Here is a 27311-nt window from a genome sequence, read left to right as displayed (position 1 = left end):
AGGTTGAAGCATGGAAAGTGGAGATGGCTGAGACATGAGCGTCCTTTGAGGGGCAGGAGTGCCTCTCCTGGATAGAGGGAGATCGTAAAACGAAGAATTCGCTACATCTCCATTAGAAGGTGAGGGGATACGATCCATTCCGACCTGGTGATCTCCAGAGACTTCAGGGGCATTCTGGATGGTGAAACTAGTAATGAGCTTGGCTGTCTCTAACTCCCTTTCCTTGATACGAATACGTCTGTCTAGGTCTCTCTGTCTAATAAGTCCCTCCCTCTCCCTGTGTGCTTCTTCCTGCGTTCTCTGAGCATCTTTTGCCTTCCTATCTATTAATGCACATTTCTCATCTAGTTCTTCTTCCTCCTGCCTTTGTTTCCTAAGCTCCTCCAACTCATCTCGCTTTGCCTTTTCACCGAGGATGCAGTGCTGGGTCTCGCTCAACCTAGAGGTATAACTACCACTCAACCTGCTGCTATGCTGACTAGCTGCATAGCTTGTATGCTGGCTAGGGGCTGACTTGGTGTAATGAGTTCCCTTCTTCCGGGAGCTATGCGAGCCATGGGGTTTAGCTGGTGCCGGGTACCCTAGGCGGTCAGGGGGGCGTGTATTTCTTTTAGGTCTGGCCCCGGGCTCATGACTGATATTCGGCTGAATTGACTGAATAGGGAGTTCAGCCAGTGGCTGCTGGAGCTCAATTGGTGGCAGTGGCAATATGGGATCAGGCAGAGGTGAAGATGGTTTGTCTGAGGGGGCAATTAGGTCAGCACTGGCTATGGTGGATCCTCCTTCGGCTCCACCAGCATCGGGCTCAGGTAAATCAGTTTGAAGCATGTCCTCTTCATCCATCTCAGCATTGCCTGATGTAGGCCTCCAACTCATCCTGCTCACCAGGCGGCTTCTTAGCTTGGATAATCAGAGCAGTTTGGGTCACTGGGGAGTGTGGCTCAGCATCCGGCTCGAAGGACCATTTAATATGTACAATTAATGTTCTGCTGGAGCCACACACCACCAGGAAACGTCCTCCATTGAATCGACAAAAATGTTTATTTGTAAAGTTGAGTTCCAAACTTTTAGGTTGCCATGGTTCTAAACAAAACAGAAAAAATAGTAAATAAACTCTTCAAACAAACAAATAACACATCAGCACATTCATTACATTTGTTACATACGTGGATGTGGTTTCACAGACACATGGCAGGGCATTAGCTTGGAACCAGGAACAAAGGGCTTTGCATCACTCTGAACCGCCCTTTTATAGAGGGCGTCGTCCCAAGAAGTGGGCGCGGCCTCTACCTCTGGAGAGGAGGGTTAGTGCAGGGGAATAAAACGGATTTCTGACACTAACCCTTAATCTACACTGTAAGACTTTGCTGTAAATTTACAGTCAAATTCTAACAGTAACTTACTGTATTATGATTGTACAGTATATTGCTGTGAAAACAATGCATTGTGGGAGTTATCATGATTGCTCAGGCATTCCAACAGTCAAAATTATATTTTTACAGGAATTTACTGTTTTCAGCTGAGCATTTCGGGAAAATAAAGCCGTTATTTTCGAAAAGAAGAAAAGTTTTAATCCTAATATAGAGTTTAAAGTGATTAGTTGTAACATAATTTAGAGTTAAACATTTAAACGTCACGCTTTTTTTTCTCTTCGTTACGAGACAGTTTGTCAGTAAACGGACCTGTATTTCTTTTTTTTTTGTAATTCAAGTCTTTATTTCTTTTATCCTTGGTCTATGACAGTACAACATTTGACATTGTAAGACATTTTTGTACACATTACCTGTAGCATCAGTAGCATAGTAATACAAGTGTAAACAGAAACATTAGTATAAAGGGAAGTATCAATAATGACATAGCTAGGAAGAATGCCCATACAACAGATATTATATAATATTATTGGAAACATTCGAAGGAGGGTGTTCAGTGTTCATGCCACAGGCTCCTCAGGCAGTGTAATATGAGTCCAGAGAAGGTCCACTCTTTCAGCTCTGGGCGTTTAGGTGTTTTCCAATGTTTAAGTATTGTCCTTGCAGCTGTTGTGATGCCCGTCATGATTACAGCAAATTCTCCATTTGTTATGTTGAGAGCCTGAGTTCTGTCCCCTAACAGGCATAGTCTGGGACATAATGGTATGTCCCTTCCCAGCCACTTACTCAGATTGTCCACGATTGTTTTCCAGAAAGGTTGAATGACTGGACATTCCCATATGCAGTGTAACAGAGTCCCAATGTCTTTCTGACATTTCCAACACATATTATTATCCATTATACCTGCTCTGTTGAGCCTTTGTGGTGTTCAATAATACTCGTGGATTAGTTTGTATTGTGTAAACTTCCCTCTCGCTTCCCTAATGTATTTCCCATTGTCCGATATGACTTTCAGCCATTCCTCATCCTCCATCACAAATCCCAGGTCTCTCTCCCATATTGTTTTCAGGCTCCGGCAGTCATCACTGTTGGTTGGTTGTTCTATAAAATATAGAAGCTCGGTGGCACTTTGCAGGTGATGTGAGATAGTCCATGATGGGGTTTCCATCCTGATATTGAATCCTGGTGGTGACACAGTCCCTGATCTGCAAATATTTCCAAAATTGTTCCTTTCCCTTCAGGTTGTACTTTCTTTTTAAATCAGAAAACGACAGAAACACCTTCTCTTCATACAAATCAGCAACATGACACAGCCCATTAAGATGCCAATCCTTCCAGTAAACTGAGGTCTTACCAATGCTGATCACAGAGTTATTCCACAGGGAAGAATATACCTGTTTATAATGTGATAATTTATGCATTTTGTGTATTTTGGTCCAAATCTCTTTGGAATGAGACAAAATGGGATTCAGTACATTATGCGAGCACTGGGATAACCTATCAATAGGGGTGAATGGAGATGACAGTTTATTTTCAATAGTAATCCACTCTAGTTGGTCGTCTTTGTTGTAATGTTTGGCTAATTTAGCCATTTCAAAGGAGATATAATATAATCTTGGGTCTGGCAATGCCAGGCCTCCTTTGTCTCTGGGAGAGCACATTTTACTGAGTTTAATCCTGGGTCTTTTCTTTTCCCATAAAAATTCTTTAATTATTGTATCATACTGTTTAAAAATCTGAGGAGATATGGTTACTGGCAACATCATAAGCACATAATTAAATTGCGGTGCAATCACAATTTTTATGATATTGACCTTTCCCCATAATGTAAGCCTAAGTTTCCCCCATTTATCTAAATTAGTTTTATTTTTTTGTAGCACTGGCTCCAGGTTTAGTGCAGGCATTTCTTCCACCTTTCTGCTTAGTTTGATTCCCAAGTATGTCATCCCTTTTGACATCCATTTAAACCCAAAATTTGTCAGTAAATTTGAATTGCACAGTCCAGATATAGGCATAGCTTCTGACTTTGTCCAGTTTATTTTATACCCTGATAATTTGGAATACGATTGAATTGTGTTCATCAGATTTGGTATCGAATTCAATGGGTCTTTCAACAGCAACAAAATGTCATCCGCATATAGCAACAATTTGTGCTCCTTCCCACCTCCTTCTACCCCCTTGATAGCTGCATTGGATCTGATAGCAATGGCCAGCGGCTCCAATACAATATTAAATAAATAACAATGGTGATAGAGCGCAGCCCTGTCGAGTAGCCCTAGTGAGGTTAAAAGGAGGTGAGATTACACCATTGGTTATACCTGCTGCCTTGGGATTTTTGTATATGGTTTTAATCCACTTGATAAAGGTTGTTCCAAATCCAAAATGTGACAGAGCTGCAAATAAAAACTCCTAGTGAACTCGGTCGAATGCCTTCTCGGCATCGAGCGAGAGGGCAACGACTGGGTCTTTTTCTGTCCGACTCAGCCAGATCAAATGTAGTAATCTCCTCATGTTGTCTGTGGAAGACCTATTTCTCATGAATCCGACTTGGTCTGGATGTATGATACTTGGCAAAGCCTTCTCCAGACGCATTGCCAGGATCTTAGTTAAAATCTTGCAATCCAAATTAATAAGACTTAGAGGTCAGTAGTTAGCAGGATTTGTTGTGTCTCTATCTTTTTTAAGTATCACTGATATTAGGGCCTCATTGAATGTCGAAGGGAGGGATCCTAATTTAAAAGCTTCATTGTATATGTCTTGTAATATTGGTGCTAAAATATCTATGTACTGCTTATAATACTCTACAGGGAATCCATCGAGGCCCGGTGACTTTCCTGATTTCATTCCTGAAACAGCATTCCTGATTTCATTCTCTGTTATTGGGTTATCTAATAATTCCACCTGTTCAGCAGCCAGTCTAGGAAGATTAATGTTAGAGAAAAACTCTGTAAATTCCCCTTGTGTAGGATCGATGTCTGATGTGTATAATTCCTTATAAAACTGTTGCAGTACCTCATTTATCTCCTTTGTTGAAGAAACTATTTTATCACCTTTTTTAATCGCTGGAATTACACTATGGGAATTTTTCTGATTTAGTTGTCTGGCGAGTAATTTGCCTGCCTTCTCTCCACCGTCATAGAAAGTTGTCCCCAGTCTGAATAAGGCATATTCCACTTTTTTATTATAGATTCCTTGCAGTTGAAACTTAAGCTTACATATATCTCGATATAATTGTTCTGAAAAATGCTTTGCTAGTTCTATTTCCCGGTTTCTAATTTCAATTTCCAAATCCTTTATCCTCTTCATATCCTCTTTTTTTTTTTTGATGAATGTGCTATAATGTTCCCCCTGATGTAGGCTTTTGATGCTTCCCATTCCATTGCTCTAGTATCTGTGCTACCAGCATTAATTTCAAAAAAAGAAATAAGATCATTCCTCAACATCAGGTTGAAGGATTCATCCTGTAATAGCGATGTATTCATTCTCCATCTGCCTTTTTTCTCAGTGTCAGAATTTATATATCAATATTGAGCTCTACTGCTGCATGATCTGAGAGAGCCATTGCGTTAATTTTACAATTTACCACTTGTTTTATTATAGTTCTTGAAATCAAAAACATATCGATCCTGGAATAGGATTGTTGGCAGTGTAAGAAGAAGGTATATTCCCTTTCACTGTGATTTACCAATCTCCATATATCCACTAAGCCCATATCCTCACTGATCATATGCATGGCAGCTCTATCCTTAGACATTTTAGGACCACTAAATTTGCTCCTATCTAAAAAGGGATCTGAAACTTGATTGAAGTCTCCTGCCAGTATTACCTGACCCTCCATCTCACCCAGTGTCTTATTTACTTCATGAAAAAAAATTGGGTCTCCTTTGTTTGGCGCATAGATGTTGCACAGTGTCATCTTAGTCCCATTTATCAGTGCCTGTATGCATATCATTCTGCCCTCATCATCTTTGACCTCCTTAAGTAATACAAAGTTCAGGTTTTTATTCACCAGTATAATTACCCCATTCCGCTGACTAGAGAAAGAACTATGAAAAATATGACCAAACCAGCCCCGTTTCAATTTATCTGCTTCTCCCTTTACAAAATGTGTTTCTTGAGACTTCCGGTGACGTCACGGATGCGCTCATAGCGTTTTAACTGAGCTCCACTGGACATTATTTAAAATAAGAGTGACAACTAAAATAATTTGACGCTGAAACGTAAGAAATACATTCACGAAACATGAGTTCCTCCGCCGGACAAAGGAGACAAGATAAACTTGACCCATCGCGAGGAAAAGATGACAATAAGCCGAATCCACCGAGCCCGACTAGCAAAAACACGGCTAGTAGCAACACGTTTCAATCAGACTCAACGGTACTGGAAGAACTGAGAAAACTCTGAAAAGAAAATCAAGACGGACATAACCATACTAAGCTGGCTCTTAGCCGTGTGGAACAATCTGTTTCGGACATAAAAGACCAGCTGGTAGAGCACGAAGAAAGAATGGGGAGATTTGAGGAGAGACTCGGCACAGCGGAGGATACGGAGATGCGCCATCACCGGGCACTGAGGTACCTGCTGCACCGCGATATTGAACTTTCGACAAAGTGTGATGACCTCCAAAACAGGCTGAGATGAAATAATATCAGGATTTTTCAAATCCCGGAAGACAGTGAGGGAAGAGACATGGCCGGTTTTGTAAAGGACCTGCTCCAGAAGGAACTTAAACTACCACCAGACCTGGACATTAAGATTGAAAGGGCACATCGTTCACTAGCGGCTAAGCCTAAAGATCCAACAGCGCCTCCTAGATCGATCATAGTGAGATTTCTGGACGCAGCGGTAAAGGACACAATCATAAGACAGGCATGGAGCCAAGGGCCAGTTTTCTTTCAAGGCAAGCGGATCTATTTTGATCAGGACTACTCCCCTGATTTACAGCAGAAACGGATGAGAGTCCACGAAGTTATTAAACAGCTTAAAAAGAAGGACATGTAGGCAAGGTGCCTGTATCCAGCGCAACTGAAAATTAAGCTGAACACCGGAGAGAAGACGTTTGCATCGTTAACGAGTGCCGCAGCGCTGCTGAAGGAGCTGGGGATTGACGTGCGATGCGGGGAGAGGGAGCGCATCGAGGAGGAGATGAAGGATGGATGGAGGAGCCAAGGGAGGAGAAAGAGGGGAGCGCTTCTGTCATCAGCTGATCTCAAGGCTCTTTTGCAAGAGGAGGACTAAAGGGACTCTACCAGTAAGACGGACAAAAAGTTTGTTTGAACTAAACCAGTGGTAAGGTTGGTAACCCCACACTGATATAACTAACGGACTCACAGGAATACAGTAAGCGTCAATATTTTATGATCCTAATATATATTGTTGTCACAAAATAAGTTTATGTGTTAGATAGTCCAAAGGAGGCTATGTTTGAGTTAATGAGTGGTATACACTCACCCAGACCTCTTTTACATGTTAGTGTAATATTGGTCACACTTGCACTGTGTGTGCTTTTTTCCACAGAGAGGGTAGGTCACACCTCTCTGCCCCAGTACCATCGGGGACCTGACACAGCCAGAGTTCAGCTACTGTGTCAGATTGATGAGGTGGAAGTCCAGTTCTGTGTTATTTACACTGTTCTTTGTGTTTTGTTTTTCCTGACACATGTAATGAGCATCGCTTTGTTAGTGATTAGGTACTTTCTGACATCCAAATGTAAACAGGCAGGGAGTTATATCGTAAGATCCTATAGGGACCATGGCTGAGTTGAATTTTATAAGTTATAATATAAGAGGAATTAATAAGCCGATCAAAAGGAAAAAAATTCTGGGACAATTAAAGAAACTGCATTGCTCTGTCGCTTTGATTCAGGAAACACACCTGGTAGAGACTGAGCATCTAAAACTGAAGAGAGAGTGGGTTGACCAGGTTTATAGTTCATCGTGTGGGAGGACAAAGAAAAGAGGGGTGGCTATATTATTTAATAAATCTGTGTATTACAATAATGAGAAACTCTTTCAAGATGATGAAGGCCGGTATGTTAGGGTTATAGGCACAATTGGAGGAGTAAAGATAACCATACTTAATGTCTATGCCCCAAATGAAGATTGTCCACATTTTATTAAAAAGGTCGCAACTCTACTAGCAGATAAAAGTGAGGGGATTATACTAGTGGGGGGTGATTTCAACTGCACCCTGGACTCAAAGTTGGACAGGTTACCTACAATAAGAAAATCTCAATCTAAAATGTCTAAGGGACTATCAAATATGATGAAGGAACTGGGCCTTGTAGATATTTGGCATCAACTCCACCCTAATGAGAGAGATTTCACATTTATGTCCCAAGTTCATGGGAGTTATTCGAGGATAGACCTTTTCTGCTTAACCAAAACTGAATTGCATAGGGTAAAAGAAAGCACAATTGAGCCAATCACTATTTCAGACCACGGCCCTGTGACCATGAAAATGAATTTAGGAATAGACAACCATTTCAGACATTGGCTTGATGGCTCATTATTAACAGATATAAACATTAGGCGAGAAATACAAGAAGCCCTGACTGAATATTTCACTACAAATGACGATGGTAGTGTCTCCCCCTCAGTGGTATGGGATGCCAGTAAGGCCACAATAAGAGGGAAGTTTATTTCTATAGGATCTAGGATAAAGAAACAAAGGCTGGCAAAACAACAAGGATTGGAAGCTGAAATAAAAAAATTAACAAGGGAACACAAACAATTTGGAAAGGATGACACTTTAAAAAAAATTAAAGGAGGTTAGACAACAAATGGATGAAGCTCTGACATATAACGCAGAGGGAGCGCTCAGATAAACCAATAGAAAATATTACGAAATGGGTAATAAAGCTAGTAGATTACTGGCTTTTCAACTCAGAAAAGCCCAGTCTAGCCGCGCAGTTCCCAAGATCAGGAACCCAGAAACCAGTCAGATTGAGATCGATCCAACTAAAATCTCAGACTCGTTTGCAACATATTACAAACAGCTATATACAGCTGAAGGACTAGAATTTAAGGAAAAGAAAACTACAGAGTTTATAACCCCCCTTAAACTGAATAAACTATCAAGTGAGGACGCAGAACTATTAACAAAACCCATCACAGAAAAGAAATTAGGGAAACCATTACCAAACTAAAAAACAACAAATCACCAGGAACAGACGGTTTTTCTGGAGAATACTACAAGATATTTGTGAATGAACTCGCTCCCATACTATGTAAATTATATAATTATGTACTAAAATCAGGAGATCCCCCAAATTCATGGTCGGAAGCCATATTAACTGTAATACATAAGGAGGGGAAGGACCCCCTTCAATGTACCAGTTATTGACCTATAAGTTTACTTTGTGTGGATTATAAAATCTTGACTTCCATAATAGCTACCAGGATTCAAAAAAATATTAAGAAATTAATACAACCAGATCAAACGGGATTCATACAAGAGCGTCAAGGAACAAATAACATAAGGAGAGCCCTGAACCTGCAGGCAATAGCGGCAGGAGACAAACAACCATCAATGCTTCTCAGCTTAGACGCTGAGAAGGCATTTGATCGAGTCGACTGGGTGTTTCTGAGGCAGACACTGATAGAAATGGGCTTTGGGAAAGAATTTGTGGCCTGGATCAATCTACTGTATAAAGAGCCCCACTCCAAAGTTAGAGTTAATGGTCACTGTTCTAGTTTTTTCAGGATTGAGCGAGGTGTGAGACAGGGGGACTCGTTGTCCCCCATCTTATTTGCCCTAAGTATTGAACCTCTGGCAGAGGCAATACGCCAAAATGTACAGATTCAAGGGATAGCAGATGAAGGGGGGTCAGTCCATAAGATATCTCTGTTCGCGGACGATATTTTAATCTTTGTAAAGAACCCACTTCTTTCCATACCTGCACTTATGAAATGCCTGTATGAATATGGGTCAGTGTCTGCATACAAAATTAATGAGACTAAGTCAGAAGCCATGATGATTTCAGGTACCTGGCCTATACAACTAAATAGTAGTGTCTACTTTCGCTGGTCCAAACAAGGATTTAGATATCTGGGAATTATTATTACACCTAACCCCACCCAGTTGTTTGAGGCCAATTATAGCAAATTAATTAGACAAATAAAAAATGATGTGACGCGTTGGGAGGTCCTTCCTCTTTCTTTAATGGGTAGAGTGGAGACTGTAAAAATGAATCTATTGCCTAGACTTCTTTTTTTGTTTCAGTCCCTTCCTGTAAAAGTACCTGCTTCCACTTTAAACATGTTAGACAAACTAATCTCAACATTTATTTGGCAAGGGAAGAGGCCGAGGGTAAGATTGAAATGCCTTAATCTACCTAAGGACAGAGGAGGATTGAGTCTGCCGAACCTTAAAAATTATTACTGGGCTGCCCAAATAAATGCAATTGTGGCGTGGATTGTAAATGACCGGGAGACAATATGGACTCGAATAGAGCAGGATTCAGTTAAGGGTGTTTCTTTATCTATACTGCCCTTTATGGACACAAAGTCAATCAAAAAAATTAAAATAAAGAACGTATGGATAAAACACACGTTAAAAGTCTGGACAACAGTTAAAAAAATGCTTGGGGGACCGGGCTCCATCTCAAGGGCCATGTTGATAGTAGGGAACACAGAATTCCCTCCTTCGGTGTGGGATAGGGGGTTTAGAAGATGGGCGGACAAGGGTCTCTGTACAATTAACCAACTCTTTATAGGAACAGAATTCAAATCATTCTCTCAACTTCAAGAACAATTTAACCTCCCATCAAACGATTTATATAGATACCTTCAGATAAGACATTATATCAGAAGTCATAAAGAAAGGGATTTGGTCAGTAAAAACCCAAATGAAATAGAAGAGTATTTTATCAGTGTTATAGAGAAGCATTTCCCAACAAAAAAACACATATCTAATATATACAAAAGGTTGGTAATTGACACCTTACAAAACACGAACCACATCAAGAAAAAATGGGAATTAGAATTAAATGTTATAATTGAAGACTCTACGTGGGTGGACATATGTACAGGTTGTCATAGGGGAATTAGCAGCCAACTGTGGAAAGAATTCGACTGGAAAGTGAAGATCAGATATTTTAATACTCTGAGACTACTTGATTGTCTAAATATTCAACTATTTATTTTTATTTATTTACAAGATTAACACTAACTTTATAACTATGTTATGTCAGAAATACATATTTCTGTATTTAATTTATTTATTGTAATGTCTTAACACTTTTTTCTTGTATGATGCTCAGGATGTTTATTGTGATGTCTCTTACTTCAAATTCTGTCAGGAAATGTTCTGTAAAATTATTAAAATGGTTAAATAAAAAGTAAAAAAAAAAAAAAATGTGTTTCTTGTATGAAAGCGATGTCAGCTTTGTTATGCTTCAGATAGGTTAACATCTTTCCTCTTTTTACAGGATTCCCGCATCCATTGATGTTCCAGCTTATGTATGTGACATGTCACATGCATAAGCTGGAAAACATGTTTTACAGTGTAAAAAAAAAAAGAAAAAAAGAAAAAATACCTTGTGAGATTTTGTTTAAATCAATATTGGCTATGTCCCCTGTTAATGTTTCATGTAATCTCGACATCTCACTTTTAATTTTGTCTGTCATCACCAAGTGCAACTTAATACAAACCAGCTTATGAACAGTAGTGTAAACTTCAAGACTTTCAGAAAAAGAGAAAAAAAAAGGTACATAAAACTAAACTTAAAATAGCCCCAGATATGCTTAGCTGAGGCCTCTGGCTTTTCTCCAGCCGTATTAAAACAAAAGAAAATAAAAACAAGAAAGAAAAAAAACGGACATTTTGGTCCGCGGGGTATTACACCTTCGGCCACTCTGTCTGGCTTTCTGCTCAGGCAGTACAGGGTCAAACCCACCCACCGATGTCTGTAACGCATTGTCCACTTTTAAATCAGTCAATTTCACATTGTCCAAATCACCCAATGTTATACATTATTTCCGCTTTTAGATGGAGCATTTATGCTTACCCATCCACCTTGCAGTTCATCCTGATGAATTTTTCTGCCTCCTTGGCGCTCGTGAAGCTCCGGTTTTTCCCCTTCCAGGAAAATCGCAGAGTCGCCGGGTGAGCCAGCGCGTATCTCACATCAAGCCGCCGCAGTGTTTTCTTCACGTCCGTGATGGTTTTCCTCTTCTCGGCCAATTCCCTCGACATGTCGGGAAACACGGAAAGTTTTTCTCTGACAGCTTTCAAAACTTTCTCCCTCGCGGACTGCCGGAGGAATCTGATCAACACTGGTCTGGGTGGTTGGTCCTAGCTAGGGATGGGAGCTAGTGCCCGGTGTGCTCTTTCTATTTCAAATTCACCGTCAACATCAAGTCCGAGCCCGTCCCTCAGCATTTTCTTCACGCAGCTCTCCATCGTGCCGTTCGTCCTGTATGTTTCCTTCAGCCCCAGCAGTCTCACATTATTCCTCTTACTGTGATTTTCAAGCATTTGAATGCGATCCCATAAGACCTCCATCCGTCTTTCACCGTGTTCCCCGTTGGTCACAAGCCGCTCTGTAGTATCCTCCAGGTGGCTAATTCGCCCCTCCGCCTCCTCCAGCCTTACTTGTATGCCGCTCACCGTATTTTTCAGCTCATTAGTAGTTTCTTTGATCGTCAGTATGTCTGCTGCCACCCCCTGTAGTGTGGTACTCATCTTGCAGATTTCAGCAAACATATTCTCCAGGCTGGCAGTTTTTTCGACAGGTGGCTGTCCCGACTGTGCCGGTGGTGGCGAGTCCGGACTTGCCCTGCCTTCAGATGGCGGCGGGTTTTTTCCTGGTAGGCATGCGGGACGTGTCCTTAAAATACTTCGACGTGGTCGACATTAGGGAACCAATAAACACTGTCGACTGCTAAGGTCTAAATCGTGAACGCCAAGGAAAACTATTTTACGAAAAGTTGTGGGTTATCATGTAGTAAAATAACATAAATGTCGGTGGGTGAGCGGAGCTCGTCTACTGCGCCGCCATCTTGCTCGGCGTACCCACGTGACTCTCGGACCTGTATTTCTATAATACAGTAGATGTTCTGTAAATTTTACAGTAACTTACTGGCGAAACTGCTGCCTGGGTGCTGTGGGGGTGGCATAGCACCCCCACAGCACCCCCATGAAATCCAATATAAATCATTAATTTTTTTTTTTTTTTTTTTAAAGACATTTTATCTCTAGCGCTTTGTATCTAATTTCTGTCCGAAAATTAAATTAATTATGTCACGAAATGTATTTCTTGATATTAACGCGAGGTCAAAGGTGAAATGTCAGGTGTCACGTATTTGCGTCGGCTACGTTATTATTGTTTGAATGATGTTTGTCTATGGTCGGCTGAAAAATGAAGCGTTTCCTCACCGCGTTATCACCATCGGATGGCCCCCTTACTTCTCGTCGTCCTCCTAGCTTGGAGAAAGATATCGTTTTGGACAACAGTATCTCAGAGTCGGATGGGGAGTCGGAGTCTACCGCGACCGCTTCAACCGTTGGTCCCCTCCCCGCACCCGGGAAGCTAACAGCCGGGGCCGCCGCGGCAGAGGGACCGCATGATCTCAGCCAAAGTCCGGATGAAGAACCGCGACAGCCTGTGCGCAAGTTCCCGAAACAGACATTCGGTACTCAGCGAAGGAGTTTTAACCATGCTTGGTATGAACAATATGGATGGATGGAGTATTCAGTTACCAAGGACTCAGCCTTCTGCTTTTCTTGCCGGTGTCGTGCCAAAAAGTGATTGCCTGCCAGAATCTGATTTCTGGCCGCGGGAGCGCGCACGGCAGCCCGTTGAGCGGTCAGATCTTTACATTATGAAGTTCATGAATGAGATCAAGTCATATTTAGGCTGAAATAACCTTTGAGTAACTGTATCTGGCCTTCAATCAATTTTTGGCAGGTGAAAATGCCTATTTTGTGTTGTAATGGTCCTTTAAAGGGATTCCAAGCTGTCCTGTGAGCTCTAGTGTTTACATTATGAAGCTCATGAATGAGATCAAGTCATATTTAGGCAGAAATAACCTCTCAGTAACTATACTATGCCTTCAATCAGTTTTTGCGAGGTGAAAACTGAAATAGACGTGTCTATCACGTAGTTGCCATGTCTGATTTCGCTACAAACTACACTTCTTTTGGCCACAGTTGTAATAATTACGCAACAACAAACGTTAAACTTTCGAAGCCACATGCCTTTGCTATAATTACATTATAATACAGTTGTGTGTATCTGCATATTAAGACCGTTTAATCCAGAGAAAAGCAGACGTGTTTACGCTACCGCTCAACGGGCTGCCGTGTGCGCTCCCGCGGCCAGAAATCAGATTCTGGCAGGCAATCACTTTTTGGCACGACACCGGCACTTCGTCCCCGCGGCTAGTGGATTTCGATCCGAGCCTGCTTTTACTGCGTCTGGTTTCCAGAATTGGCGTAAAGCACACGAGTCTTTCAAAGCCCATAATGTCAGTGCAGCACATAAATATTCAATGCAGGCATGGTGTGAGTTCAAACAGAGGAAGCAGGATGGTTCCAAAATAACCAAAATGTTGGGTGAGGGGCATTTAAAACTGGTACAAGAAAACCGGGAGTATATGAAGGCAGTGGTGGAGAGCTTGCGATACACAGCATGCCAGGGAATTGCTCAGCGAGGCCACAGAGAAGACGATCAGGCTGATAACAAAGGTAATTTTCTTGAGCTCCTCAATGTTATCTCTGTGTTTGACAAAAATGTTGCAAAAAAGATATCACAAAACCCGTCAAATGCAAAATATACCCACCATGAAATACAAAACGAAATATTTAATATCATGGCTGACATGGTGAGGAAACAAATTAGTGATGAAATAAAAGAAGCTGGACATTTTGCCATAATGGTAGATGAGAGCAAGGATATTAGCAAGAAAGAGCAAATATCTGTAGTTATTCGCTATCTGCACAACGAAACTGTGCTTGAGGAGTTTCTTCATTTTACCCCAGCAGACGGGTTGGATGCAGACTCTCTCCTGACAAGTATTAAAATGACACTTAGCCAATGCAACATTGATGCAAATAGCTGCATTGGTCAGTGCTATGATGGAGCAGCTGTGATGGCAGGGTGTAATAATGGGGTGCAAGAAAAGTTCAGAAAAGAGGTGCCGCAAGCTCTCTATGTTCACTGCCACGCACACCGGTTAAATTTGGTCCTGGTTGATTGCGTGAAAAATGTGCAACCTGCAACCGAGTTTTTTGACATAGTGCAAATGTTGTAAAAAAAAATTTCTGGCTCAGTGGTCCATGACATGTTCTTAAAAAAGCAGAAAGAACTAGATCCATCAGGACAGCATGTTGAGTTGAAAAAACTATCCGATACACGATGGGCTTGGCAGTACTCTGCGTTGTGTGCTATTAAAAAGACGCTCCCAGCAATCCAGACTACACTGCAGGATGTCATAGGCCAGACAAATGCGAAAAGAAAGGCTGAGGCCAGGGCTTTGCATGGGCTAATAGACGAACAGTTTGTTTTTAACCTCACTTTATTTGAAGATGTGTTCCGGGTGACCAAGTTTGCCTCGGACCAGTCACCCAACCTTGATATCTCGTCTGCGAGTGATCTGGTTCAGTCAGTCATTACAGCGCTACTGGAAAAAAGGTCGGAAGAGGCGTGGGGCGACATAAAAGACAAGGCAAAACATCTGTGCGAAAAGGCTGGTCAATGAACTGAGGAAACGGTTCTCTACAGATGCGGGCGATGTGCTGTCAGGGGTCTCCGCTCTAAACCCAAAGCACAGATCTTTTTTAGATCAGCAGTGCTTATTGGCTATGGCACAGAACTATGGCATCACTGAGGATAACTTAAATGCAGAGTAGCATCAAGTCAGACATCTTCTCGAAAGGAAATCACAACAGGGACACTCTGTTACCACCACTTTGGAACTTTTAACACTCATTGCACCATACAAGGACGCGTTTATGGACTTGTACAAACTCCTCTGTATATCCCTGACGCTTCCCGTTACATCTGCTTCCTGTGAGCGATCTTTCTCCTGTGTCCGCCGTTTAAAAACCTATCTGAGGAGCAGTAGCGGAGATGCTCGGAGCAGTAACCTTGGACTTTTGGCCATCAACATTAAAAGGTCACGAGCCCTGAATGTCGACAACATCATCGATGCGTTCGCCCTCAGCCATAACAACCGTCGCATAGTCCTCCTGTGAGTGAAAGTGTGTTTTTTTATTATTCTCATGGTGATGCGTTGCTGTTGCTTATATGCTCATAGGTGATGTGAATAATTGTAGGTATGTTATGCATTTGGTTTGCATCTTGATGTTTTCATCGCTCATGGTGGCACAATGCTTTTAACCTTTATTTGATGGGCCCATATGTGTTCCAGTGTCCTGCAGTTGTGTTTTGAGATGGTGGCCTCATTAGGTTTATGCCTCATGTGGCATGTTCTGTGCTAGTGCTAGATGATGCAATGTTACATTATAAAAAAATATGATTAACTTTTTTCATGTAAATGTCAAATACCTTAGGAGAATTTCATTAAACTGAGTTTGATTCTCATGATCTGACAGTGATGGAATGTAATACATTTTTTTATGAGTTCAATAGTTCAAGAGAGTGTATTTGTTACATACAATAATACAAGATCATTGCAGTGAAATGATGGCATATACTCCAGTGACTGTGCAAAAAAACATGACAAGACAACATTAATCTGACTAAAAAGGAAACTGAAAAAACACACTGATATACTCTAAACTAAGTATATACACTTAACAACAGACAGCAACGAACATTCAACAGTACAATTAAAAAGGCACAGTGCCAGAGTGACCGTACTGTGCAAAGTGATGATAAAAATGTATTTCTAGGAGCACCCCCAGTCAATGCTGGCGCACACTCATAGCACCTGCAATCAAATTTCTCTGGTGCCGCCCATGGTTTTAGTTTAGTGTTTAAATTATTTAGTTTAAGTTTAGTTTTCATTAGTTTTGGTTTTAGTTTTAGGTTTTTTGTAATGGGGTATTTGTTGGGTGCCAGATTAAGAAAAGTCACAATAAATGTTCCTTTATTTCCTTTGTTTGATCCATCTCAGCCCCAATAAGTTTATTAAGTCATAAAACCAGATAGATGAAATAGATTTCATATCAACCAGAAAGATTTAGCTATGAGTAAAACTGACAAAGACGAAAACTAAAGACAGTGGCCCTCATTTATCAAACGAGCATACGTCAGAAAGTCAGTGTAAAGTGGGCGTAAGATAATTTCTACGCAAGCCTCGGCATTTATCAATATGGACGTGAGCGGAGGGTACGATCAGATCTCAGTCTGCTCTCAGCTCCTGTACGCAAATTTGAGTCAGGGTGAAGTCCACACGTCTGAGTCTGAGAATTGATCTGAGACTATAGTATCGATGCCTGGAGCTGATAAAACTCTGTGGTGTTTTGATTTTTAATGGTGACAAAGCAAAACATGTTTAGACTACGTCATTTATCATTAAAAATGAATACACCCTGCGATCGTGAAATTCTTTAAACAGAATACTAGCCGAGGACATTAAATGTTGTTGTCTTCTGCTGTTTACTGTTATTATTATTATTATTATTATTATCCTGCTGGACACCGGAGCGTCAGCGTCTCCTTCACCACCGGTGCTGCCCGAATAGAAACATTTCCAATCAGCGCTGCCACACGCTCCTCTGACTAGGACATTATTATTAGTAGATGTAAAGAGGTGAATAATATATCTCCATCATAATAATAGCAATATTCGGATATTATATAGATTGTTAGGCTATATATATCACGATGTAATTACTCAAACCTCGCCAGGAGTTTAATAGTCCACTACTCTGCTGACAGCAGCACTGATTTCCTTCTTTTTCACTTTTTTATACTGCCAAACAAAAGTAGTTTGTTGTTGCAGCTGTTGGACGTCAGCGTTTCACTTTCTGACTCTGAGAAATTCCTCTTCTTTTGGAATTAAAACGTACTTTAAAACATTGTTTACTTCCTTAAACCAAAAAGCTGTGAAAACTTTTAAGTCCGTGCTCCAAATGTAAAATATTCACTGAACTAGTTTGAGTTTATAACTAGAAGTACTTTTATTTCATAAACCTCTGTCGCTGAATATTTCTGTAATATGTCTATATTACCCCTATTGTTAATCGTAACGGTGCACTTTGCTAATAAAGTTGACTTTAGGGGGGGGGAAATCATTTTTTTGGCCGTATTGCGTCCTTCGGTGTCGTAAACTCTGAAGGAGAGCCTTCTGAATCGGGTATATATTATATATTATATATATTAGGGCGTGACATTTAAATGACGCTTGTTTCAAGCCGCCACATTTATCACCAGCCGATCATTCTCACACTGTTATTGGAGAGATATGATCGTTTGATAAATCCCACGTGAACCCTGTCGTAAGACAAAATATACACTCAGATCTGCGCTGGTTTCTACGCTCGCTTGATAAATGAGGGCCACTGTCACTACAATTTGAGTTTGTTTTAGTTTATTTTGTAACCACAAAATACAGTTTCACTTAGTTATCGTTTTTTTTTTAACTCTTTACAAAAACTTTATTTTTTTTCAGTTAACAAAAATGTTTTCTCAATCCAGCACAGTGCTGAGCTGCATCTCAAATCACTCTTCAAGTCCCCAGCTTTAGATGGTGCCCTCCACTTCTATGTGACTTCTACTGCTGACCTGCTATCTACCCCTGAAAATTGCAGTAACTACAAAATCAAACTCAAAACCAAAGTAGACTGCAGTAATTGCACTTTCTACAGTCTGCTTTGGATATAGATATCTATCTATCTATCTATCTATCTATATATACATATATACATATATATATATATATATACACACACACACACAAATTTAAACATAAAACCTGTGACTGTGATACAGCGTATCTTCCATTTCTTCATTATGTTGAATAGTGAAGACAAGAATAATATAAATGTTTTAAATATAAAAGTTTTTTAAAAGGGAAATTATTTTCTAGATAGTGATTAAGTAAAAAGTGAGATAAAATTATATTAAGTAAACTAAAACATAACATTACTTTATAATATTAAGTCTAAAACATGCAAATCTTTGAATAGAGTTGTTAAACACTTTCAAATGTTTTAAATGTTTATTCACTTAAAACAAAATATAAAAGCTGAAAGAAGACAACAACATTGTAGTTACTGCTCTCTGTTTATCATTACTATTAGAACCTTTTACAGCAAAACTAGTGCAGTAACTACATTTTCGGGGTCCAAGGACAAATAAATCATCATGATTTTTTAGCATAAAAATGACATCAATACATGTAGAAATAAGTGTCATATCACTTGCCTATAACACATTTGGCTGGCCAGTTAAAACATGTTAAAAAACTGTAAAGCAGTTTTTCTCAGTTTTACCGTTTTAGTTACTGCAGTTAGACTTTGTAGGGCAGAATAGATCTCTTTTCTATTTTCCATTCAGTGATGAAGTGGTACTTTGTTTCGTCTGAACAATATTGTGTGTTATTTGTCTTGTTTTTGTTTTTTTCATTAGTATGGGGGACTTTCAGCAACTTGACCAGGACTTCTACCAGACAGGATATTACATCGATGACCAGGGTCACACTGGGGCCTACTACGATCCCACAAGCCCTGTTTATTATGACACGTAAGTATTCAGACTTTTAAGGATAGCCTGGGTTTTTATACCACTGAACTCTGCCTTCATTTTGATCTCAACTATTCCTCCCTACAAAGTCTAACTGCAGTTACTACATCTTTGGTCGAAATTGAGCTATAACTAAAAATGAACTCCTTTATGTCTGTTTTAGCTTGTGACAACGTTTTAGATTTCAATTTTACTTTATTTCAGAGATATAATAATGTAAAAAAAATTGCAGTAACTACAAAATCCACTGTGATACAGTGTAGCCTTGTATTTCTTCATTGTGTTGAATAGTGAAGACAAGAATAGTAGAAATTATGAGTTTATTTGATAGGGACATTATTATCTAGATAGTAATTAAGTAAAAAAGTGAGATGAAATTATATTAAGACTAAAATATAACATTACTTTATAATATTAAGTCTAAAATACACAGATCTTTGAATAGAGTTGTTAAACACTTTTAAAACAACATTGTAGTTACTGCACTCTGGTTTTGCTGTAAAATGTTCTAATAGCAAGAGTGCAGTAACTACATTTTTGGGGTCAAAGGTCAAATAAATCATTTTTGAGCACAAAAATCACATTCCCAATACATGTAGAAATAAGTGTCATATCACTTATCTACATATAAGTTATTTGGCTGGCCAATAAAAAATAATAATTGCATTGGAAATTGCATTATTTTTCTTTTTAAATTTAAATCAGCTAGAACTACTTGTACAAGGAACTTTTGACTGATTATTAAACATTCATTTATCAACACACTAACATATTAATATTGAAGCCTCTATATGACCTATATAGGTAAACAAGAGCATCAGAGAGAATATTGGCTAGTTCTAAATAATAATTATAATATCCTGGGAGCCATCACAGCAGTCTGGTGCTTATGGAAACACAGGCTTTTGTCCACAAATTAAACACGAAATGGATGTTCTTTGTGGCTGCTTTAACAGAGGTGTTGTACTGAATCAGCTCACTCAAAATATACAATTTATTAATAAAAGAATAATAATATCATTAAATTGAGTAAGATTTGATCTCACACTGGCCTTACTTATTTCTTTGAGTTGAGGTAAATATGTTATATTGGGCTAAATATGTTATATTGGGCTATACAAATAAAATACAAGGAACACAAGGCCTTTCTTAATTGGGGCTGTTACAAGGCATTCTGGGATATATACACGGTAAAAAAACGGCAGCTGTGGTTGGCAGAACTTTACCGTAATAAATACGGTGCAATTTTTTCTAATATTACGGTAAAATGATATTGGCACTGTTGATTCCACATTTAAGATTGCCATTTTATTCCATATTTTACCGTTAAAAAAATTTCCATCAAAAGAAATGCTGTTCTGCCATATAATTGACCAGAAAATACTTTTATAAATGCTGCATAAATTAAAGATTTTAAATACAACTTAAATAGAGATATGGTGTTTAATACATTTAACAGTGAGAAAAAGTATTTCTACAAAAAATAAATGCAAAAATTAGAGTGATGGCTTATATATATATACATATATATATATATATATATATATATATATATATATTCCAGTATATTGCCAGTGTATTTTACAGTGCAGTAATGTGTTTTGTTTTTTTAACTGTTTTGGGTGATATATTCATTTACGGTGTTTCATTGTTACTGAAACTGAATTAAATCATTTATCATTTTACAGTCTTTTACTGTCATGGTTTAGCAGTTTTTCACCATAAAAAAAACCCCACACTTTTGGAGGACAATTTTTTTTTAATTTATAGAACAGTTAATAGGTAGGAGGAGGAGCATTTCTAATAGATCTCTCCATCTTGAAAGCACATACAGCATCATTATGACATTATTACTCTTTCAGACAGGGTTTATATAAAAAGGTTTTCTTGCAACTGTTCTTTTTTAGTGCAGCACAGACTTTTGTGTCAGGGGATCTGGATCCTTCCGTGGAGCAGCAGCACACTGGAAACTTTTACCAACCTGCAATGCCTTCTGAGACTGGAAGCACAGTAACAGACTCTCTTGAAGAGGAACCTCCGCTTCTTGAGGGTAACAAAATAATCTGCATTGACGCAAATGTGTATTTTTTGTGAAGGATTATAACCAATGTTCTATTAGTTTAAATCTATCTCGCAGTTGTCTGTTCATGTGGAGGTCAGATGTGTTGACCTCAGGAAACAGCTAATCCCTGAAAACATACCTGTATTTACACTCCAAATAAAAGCACATGGCACTGGGACCACACTCCATACTAACAATCACTACACTGCAAAAAAGGCGTGTCTAAAAACACTAAATCTGAGGGAAATGATCTTGCTAGTAATTGTATGTCTTTTTTTGGTAATTCTGTGTCTTTTTTGGTAATTTTGTGTCTTTTTTAATAATTTTTGTCTTTTTTTGGGTAATTCTGTGTCTTTTTTAAATAATTTTGTGTCTTTTTTGGTAATTCTGTGTCCTTTTTGGTCATTTTGTGTCTTTTTTGGTGATGATTTCAAAGTTCTGGAAAAGTCCCATGTTGCATTGGGACACTCCCACATGTATTCTGATGCATTTCATTGGCCAAGAGACCGAAAATAGGTGGAAAAAACTACAAAACGACATATCCGCTTTCCCGGCTTAAATGGGTTAAGATTATTAAATCTAGAAACAAGCATGTTGTAAGCTTAAAATAAGAAATTAACTCTTAAAACAAGATAAATTAAAGCTGCAAGCAGTGATGAACTGGCCGGAGCAGAGTACACTGCAAATTATTTGTTTCTTAACAAGATAAAAAAATGCTTGGAATATTTCCGGAGGACTTCATACAAACACGGAAACAGACTAAACTTCTGGATTTTGGACTACTTCAAGCCAGGAGAGCTATTGCATTATGTTGGAAGAGTATGGACGCTCCATCATTGAGAATGTGGATGAGGGAGCTTTTGGACTGCATTGGACTGGAAAGACTAACTTACATTGCTAAGGGCAAACAGGAAGACTTTGTTCAGCTTTGGGAACCATGCATGATTATCATGAAAGCTGGAATAGTAGGCTTTACCTGAGAGACGAATGTGAACAATGTAGGAGGACAGTTTTATTTTTATTTTATGTTAATCCTGTCTGATATTGGTGCAAGTTATGTGTGTGTACATGTGTGTGTGTGTATGTGTGTTTATGCAATATAACATATACTCTATTCAGTCCCAAACTGTTAAGTTGTGGCGCAGTTGGTAGCGTTCTCGCCTCACAGCTAGAAGGTCCTGGGTTCTATTCCTGCCAGGACGTTGTGTCTGTTGGAGGCGTGTCCCCACCTCCATGTCTCCGGTGTCCGTAGCACTGGTCAGTGTCGGCAAAAGGGCCTTTCTGTGTGGAGTTTGCATGTTCTCCCCGTGTCCCCCGAGGATCCCATTACAGGGACCTCTGGTCGGTCGGGGCGCCTGATGGAACCGGAATAAGGTGATCCTCCCACGCGCTACGGCCTACCGGGGAATCTCCCCCTGTCAAGCGGTCTGCTAACTCCGCATGTATCGGAGAAAGCATGTTGCCAGTTCAGGGCTCTCCCCAGACCGACAGGGACGAGGTAGCGCCCAAGATCACGATAGGAAAAACTGGGTGATAAATAAAATGGGTTACAAAATCGTGGGATAAAAAAAGAAAAAAAAAACAAGATAAAAAAAACTTTAGATTTAGAGGTGTTAGATAATTTATCTTGTTTTAAGAGTTAATTTTATGCGTTCAACATGCTTATTTCTAGATTCAACAATCTTAATTTAAGAAATCTTGTCAAGTGAAATTATCTGTCCATGCTGCAAGATCATTTCCCTCAGATTTAGTGTTTTTATCTTGTTTTTAGACACACCTTTTTTGCAGTGTAAGAGATATGGGATGGCCAGGGGAGACGTGTCTGCATCGCAAACCAACAAAGTACAAATATTAAGTTTTCAGTTTTTATTTTTGTTGCTGTCTAGAACTTGGCATCAATTTTGATCACATCTGGCAGAAGACACTGACAGTGCTGAACCCGTTTAAGCCTGCAGATGGCAGCATTATGAATGAGACTGATCTGACAGGTCCTATCCTCTTCTGCGTAGCACTCGGGGTCACTCTAATGATGGTGAGCTATGAGCATGGTACTGCCTATCGCAACCAACTACATGTCCAATACTAGGAACCCTATTCAGCATTCACTGCTGTATGGTATGTACAGTAGAGAGACTAAAGTGCTTTTCTAATTCTTTCTTCTTATGTTTTCAGGCAGGAAAAGTCCACTTTGGTTATGTGTATGGGATCAGTGCTACAGCCTGTGTTGGGATGTACACTCTGCTGAGCCTGATGAGTTCCCTGACAGTGTCTTATGGCTGTGTGGCTAGTGTCCTGGGCTACTGCCTCCTGCCCATGGTGGCCCTCTCTGCATTCGCTGTCTTCTACTCTTTGCAGTAAGTCCATTCAGTGGTTGTGGTGCTATTGTACTGTTTGGTACTGGCTAGATGTTAAAACTCAAATCAAGGTTCCTGTTTTCTTGAGCAAAGCATGCACTGTGGCCCTCATATATGACAGAAAGTGACCCTAAAGTGGGCGTACGATCATTTCAACGCAAGCCTCGGCATTTATCAGTTTGGACGTGAGTGGAGGGTACGATCAGATCTCAGTCTGCTCTCAGCTCGTGTACTTAGGTTTGAGTCAGCGTGAAGTCCACACGTCCGAGTCGGAGAATTGATCTTAGACTATAGTATCGATGCCTGGAGCTGATAAAACTCTGTGGTGTTTTGTTTTTTAATGGTGACAAACCAAAGCATGTTTAGGCTACATCATTTATCATTAAAACATCATTAAAAATAAATGCACCCTGTGACAGTGAAATTCTTTAAACAGAATACTAGCCGAGGCTGTTAAATGTTGTTGTCTTCTGTTATTTACCGTTATTTCCAATCAGCCACACGCTCCTCTGACTGGGACACAATTATTACTAAATGTAAAGAGGTGAATAATATCTCTCCATCATAATAATAACAATATTTGGATATTATATAGATTATTAGGCTTTATATATCACAATGTATAACTGAAATATTCCAACCTCACCAGGAGTTGAATGCTCCACTGCTACTCTGCTGACAGCACCACTGCAGCTGTTGGACGTCAGCGTTTCACTTTCTGACTCTGAGAAATTCCTCTTTTTTGGATTAAAACTTACTTTAAAACATTGTTTACCTCCTGCAACCAAAAAGCTGTGAAAACAGAGCTGAGCTCCAAATGTAAAATATTCACTGAACTTGTTTGAGTTTATAACTATAAGTACTTTTATTTCAGAAACCTTCGTCGCTGAATATTTCTGTAATATGTCTATATCGCTCCTGTTGTTATTTGTAACGGTGCACTTTGCTAATGTAGCTGACTTTGGGGGGGGAAATCCTCTTTTTGGCCATATTGCGCCCTTCTGTGTCGTAAACTCTGGAGGCGAGTCATCTGAATATGGTATATATCAGGGCGTGACATTTAAATGAGCCGCCACGTTTATCAACAGCCGGTCATTTTTACGCTGTGATTGGTGAGATACGATCGTTTGATAAATCCTACGTGAAAGCTGTCGTAAGACGAAATATACGCTATCTGCGCTCGTTTCTACGCTTGTTTGATAAATGAGGGCCACTAAGGTGCTGTACCTCAAACTTATGTTAATATAGGCAAAGCAAGCTGGATATAGGACAATACTGCTCTCCTGTTCTTGTGAAATGTCATTGGTCACAGCACCCTTTAGAAGTTATAATGACATAAATCATGAAACAAAGAAAAAACACAAAATGAGTTTCTCTGATAAATATATTTCTTAAAATTTTTAATAAAATAGAATTTATATGTACAACACTTTTCAAAGTCCCCACAAGTGTAATGGATATTGGAAAAAAATGCATGTATTATACATTTTGAACTATTTGCATTTTTACAACCTCTACTTGCATCCTCTACTGTCCTCTTCTCTCTGCTCTTTGTAAACAGCCTGCAGTCATGTCTGACTTTCAGTGAATACTTGTCATGTGACTGTTCATTTCAGTAGAATATCATATCAATATCATGTCATACCTTCACAGTCTCGCTGAGGACAGAATTGAATGTTTTTACAGTATCTAGTTATTAAACAGTCAAACAGTTTATTTTTGGCGACATTTGAAATAAGACATGTAAGAATACAATAATTTTGTCAGAAATATCACAAAAAGCTTTGTTTTGGTTACTTTCCCCTCCCAAAAAAATGGTAGCCTATGAGCTGTTCAAGAGCTCAAATTCAGAAGATAGTGGCTGTTTTTATAGTTTCTTTCAACAATTAAGGGTGTATTTCTGGTGGGGTTCATGGGGTTAACTTCGATTTTGAAATTCCTTTGTCTTTAGGCATGCCCTTTATTTTATTCTCAAATAACCAGACCCTTTCTAAAGTAGAAGTGCTCCAACTGTAAAGGAAAATGGTTGGGACTTTTACTTTTGTAACCACAGCCGCCTAAAATAGCTGCTCCCACTTCACTGCACTGCATCCAGCTCCTAACATAAACACAATCAGCTTTATTACCAGCACCAGCATCCTGATCAATAAGTGAATGAACATGTAAACAGTCTGTTTATGCCTGGGCCCACAAATAAGACGGTCAGATGACACACGAGTTGACATCCATATTTAAAATGCTCTAAAACTGTCTTGTTGTTTTCACAGAGGCGTCCTGGGTACAGTTCTGGCCTTGTTAGGAATTTGTTGGTGTAGTCTCTCTGCCTCCAAGATCTTCATCTCCACCTTGTCTATGGAGGGCCAGCAGCTGTTGGTGGCTTACCCATGCGCCCTGCTTTATGGGCTCTTTGCATTGCTCACTGTCTTCTAATTCTAATAGATAGATTTTTTTTCTATCAACAAAGTCAGAGAGGTTCTCTCTATTTGTCTGCTTGGGCAAAGCAGGTAATTTGTTGGATAATTGGATATTAGACATTCAGTTTTTCTTGTGTTTATTCTGTCCTTAAATATTCTATTGAATAAATATTTATGTAATGAAAGAATTTGACATTTCCTGGTGTCAGTTTGTGGAGTTCTGTGGTTGTTCTTTTAAGCTCCCCTCAACAGCTTGCTTTAATCCTTTCCATTTAGATCAGTTTAGATTCCAGCCAGATCCAGTTTATAGCAGACAACTGTGGGCTTGGGAAAGTATTAGTATGTGCAATGTTATTCCAGTTAACAAACTTATAATAATAAATAATCCCTCTCAGTAACACCCTAAGGTCCAACTACAAAGGACATGTTAGTTAAGGTTCCAAACTACAATGTTCCTGCACATCGACTGTCTCCTCCCACCAACCTGACAGGTTCTGAACAGAGTCAAGAGAGTCATCAGTAAAACAATAAAGTTTAATGAAGAAAAGTTGAAACTAAATCTTGACTGCTGATTCTCTGACTTGTATTTCTCATTTCTTTCTCTGTTTACCTGTTTGGTTGTAACTTCTTTCAGCCTGGAGTCCTGGAGAAAATACATTTTTCATTATTATTTGTTTTATTGAATAATTATATTTATCAGCTCTATCAACTTTCATTTAGTTAATCATACATTAATCATGGATTTTTTATTACTTATTTATGTATACATTTATTTATACATTTTAACTGGCTCTCCTTACTGTTCTCTTTACTAAGAAACAGTTCCCCCAGAAATCCCGCTTGTGGCTGTAAATATATGTCATCACTATATTTTTATTTAGGACTAAGCTTACTAGCATTATTCTGATATTACTTTTTCCTGTGGAAGTGGTTTTACTGGCCGGTCTGGAACCAGTCTGGAACCAGTCAGGAACCGGTCAGGAACCAGTCTGGAACCACTCTGAACCGGGGACCTTTCCCCCGCTCATCTATTGGTTGGTGATTGTGTTATGTCACTGCGACTTGCGATGACATCAAACACATTTGATATGATCGCAAACCCACCGCTAGGAAAAGACTGAAATGAAACAGTGCAGATTACTACCTAAAACTTAACGATGAAGATGAGGGGAGCGCGCCTTCACTACAGTAAAACTCCTAGATTAACAGAAGACTTTCAGGTTTTAGTCTGGGACTAAAACTAATTTTCCCAATAAAGTCATATGTGTCTTTAAAGTAACTTTTGTGTGTTTTGGCTGGAGGTTTGATATAATAATCAATAAATTCTGCCGATCTAGGACTCACTGCTACAGTCAGACACAATAGGACGTCCAGGGGGAATTTTAGAGGGGTTGCTCCAATCAGCCGGATTTTTTATGGATTTTTGGTAATAAATAGGTAGAGTTAGGGTTAGGG

General features: G+C 39.4%; 1 protein-coding gene across 2 annotated transcripts; it reads left to right on the top strand.

Annotated features, from left to right (window-relative positions):
• Positions 1-12571: 12571 nt before the first annotated feature.
• Positions 12572-26032, top strand: LOC131987972 (protein YIPF7-like). 2 transcript variants are annotated; one of them, XM_059352925.1, is made up of 6 exons: positions 12572-13037; positions 18913-19026; positions 20934-21076; positions 22975-23120; positions 23261-23442; positions 25710-26032. In XM_059352925.1, exons 1-6 carry the CDS (start codon positions 12733-12735, stop codon positions 25870-25872), a joined length of 1053 nt encoding a protein of 350 aa, XP_059208908.1. In that variant the 5' UTR covers positions 12572-12732; the 3' UTR covers positions 25873-26032. The 2 variants fall into 2 exon arrangements, with proteins under 2 accessions (XP_059208908.1, XP_059208909.1); XM_059352926.1 differs by lacking the exon at positions 12572-13037 and adding an exon at positions 15202-15565.
• Positions 26033-27311: the final 1279 nt, after the last annotated feature.

The sequence above is a fragment of the Centropristis striata genome, chromosome 16 (assembly GCF_030273125.1).
Source record: "Centropristis striata isolate RG_2023a ecotype Rhode Island chromosome 16, C.striata_1.0, whole genome shotgun sequence".
Classification (NCBI taxonomy): Eukaryota; Metazoa; Chordata; class Actinopteri; order Perciformes; family Serranidae; genus Centropristis; species Centropristis striata.
Note: the sequence above shows the minus strand (reverse complement) of the source record. Positions and strands in the feature narration are given on the sequence as shown.

What these genes read in the sequence shown, in the direction of transcription:
- LOC131987972 (XM_059352925.1), top strand. Translation starts at nt 12,733, where the DNA reads ATGAAGCGTTTCCTCACCGCGTTATCACCATCGGATGGCCCCCTTACT. An exon ending in AGGAGTTTTAACCATGCTTG is followed by an intron (nt 13,038 to 18,912) that starts GTATGAACAATA and finishes TTTTTTCATTAG; the next exon opens with TATGGGGGACTTTCAGCAAC. An exon ending in TCGGGGTCACTCTAATGATG is followed by an intron (nt 23,121 to 23,260) that starts GTGAGCTATGAG and finishes TTATGTTTTCAG; the next exon opens with GCAGGAAAAGTCCACTTTGG.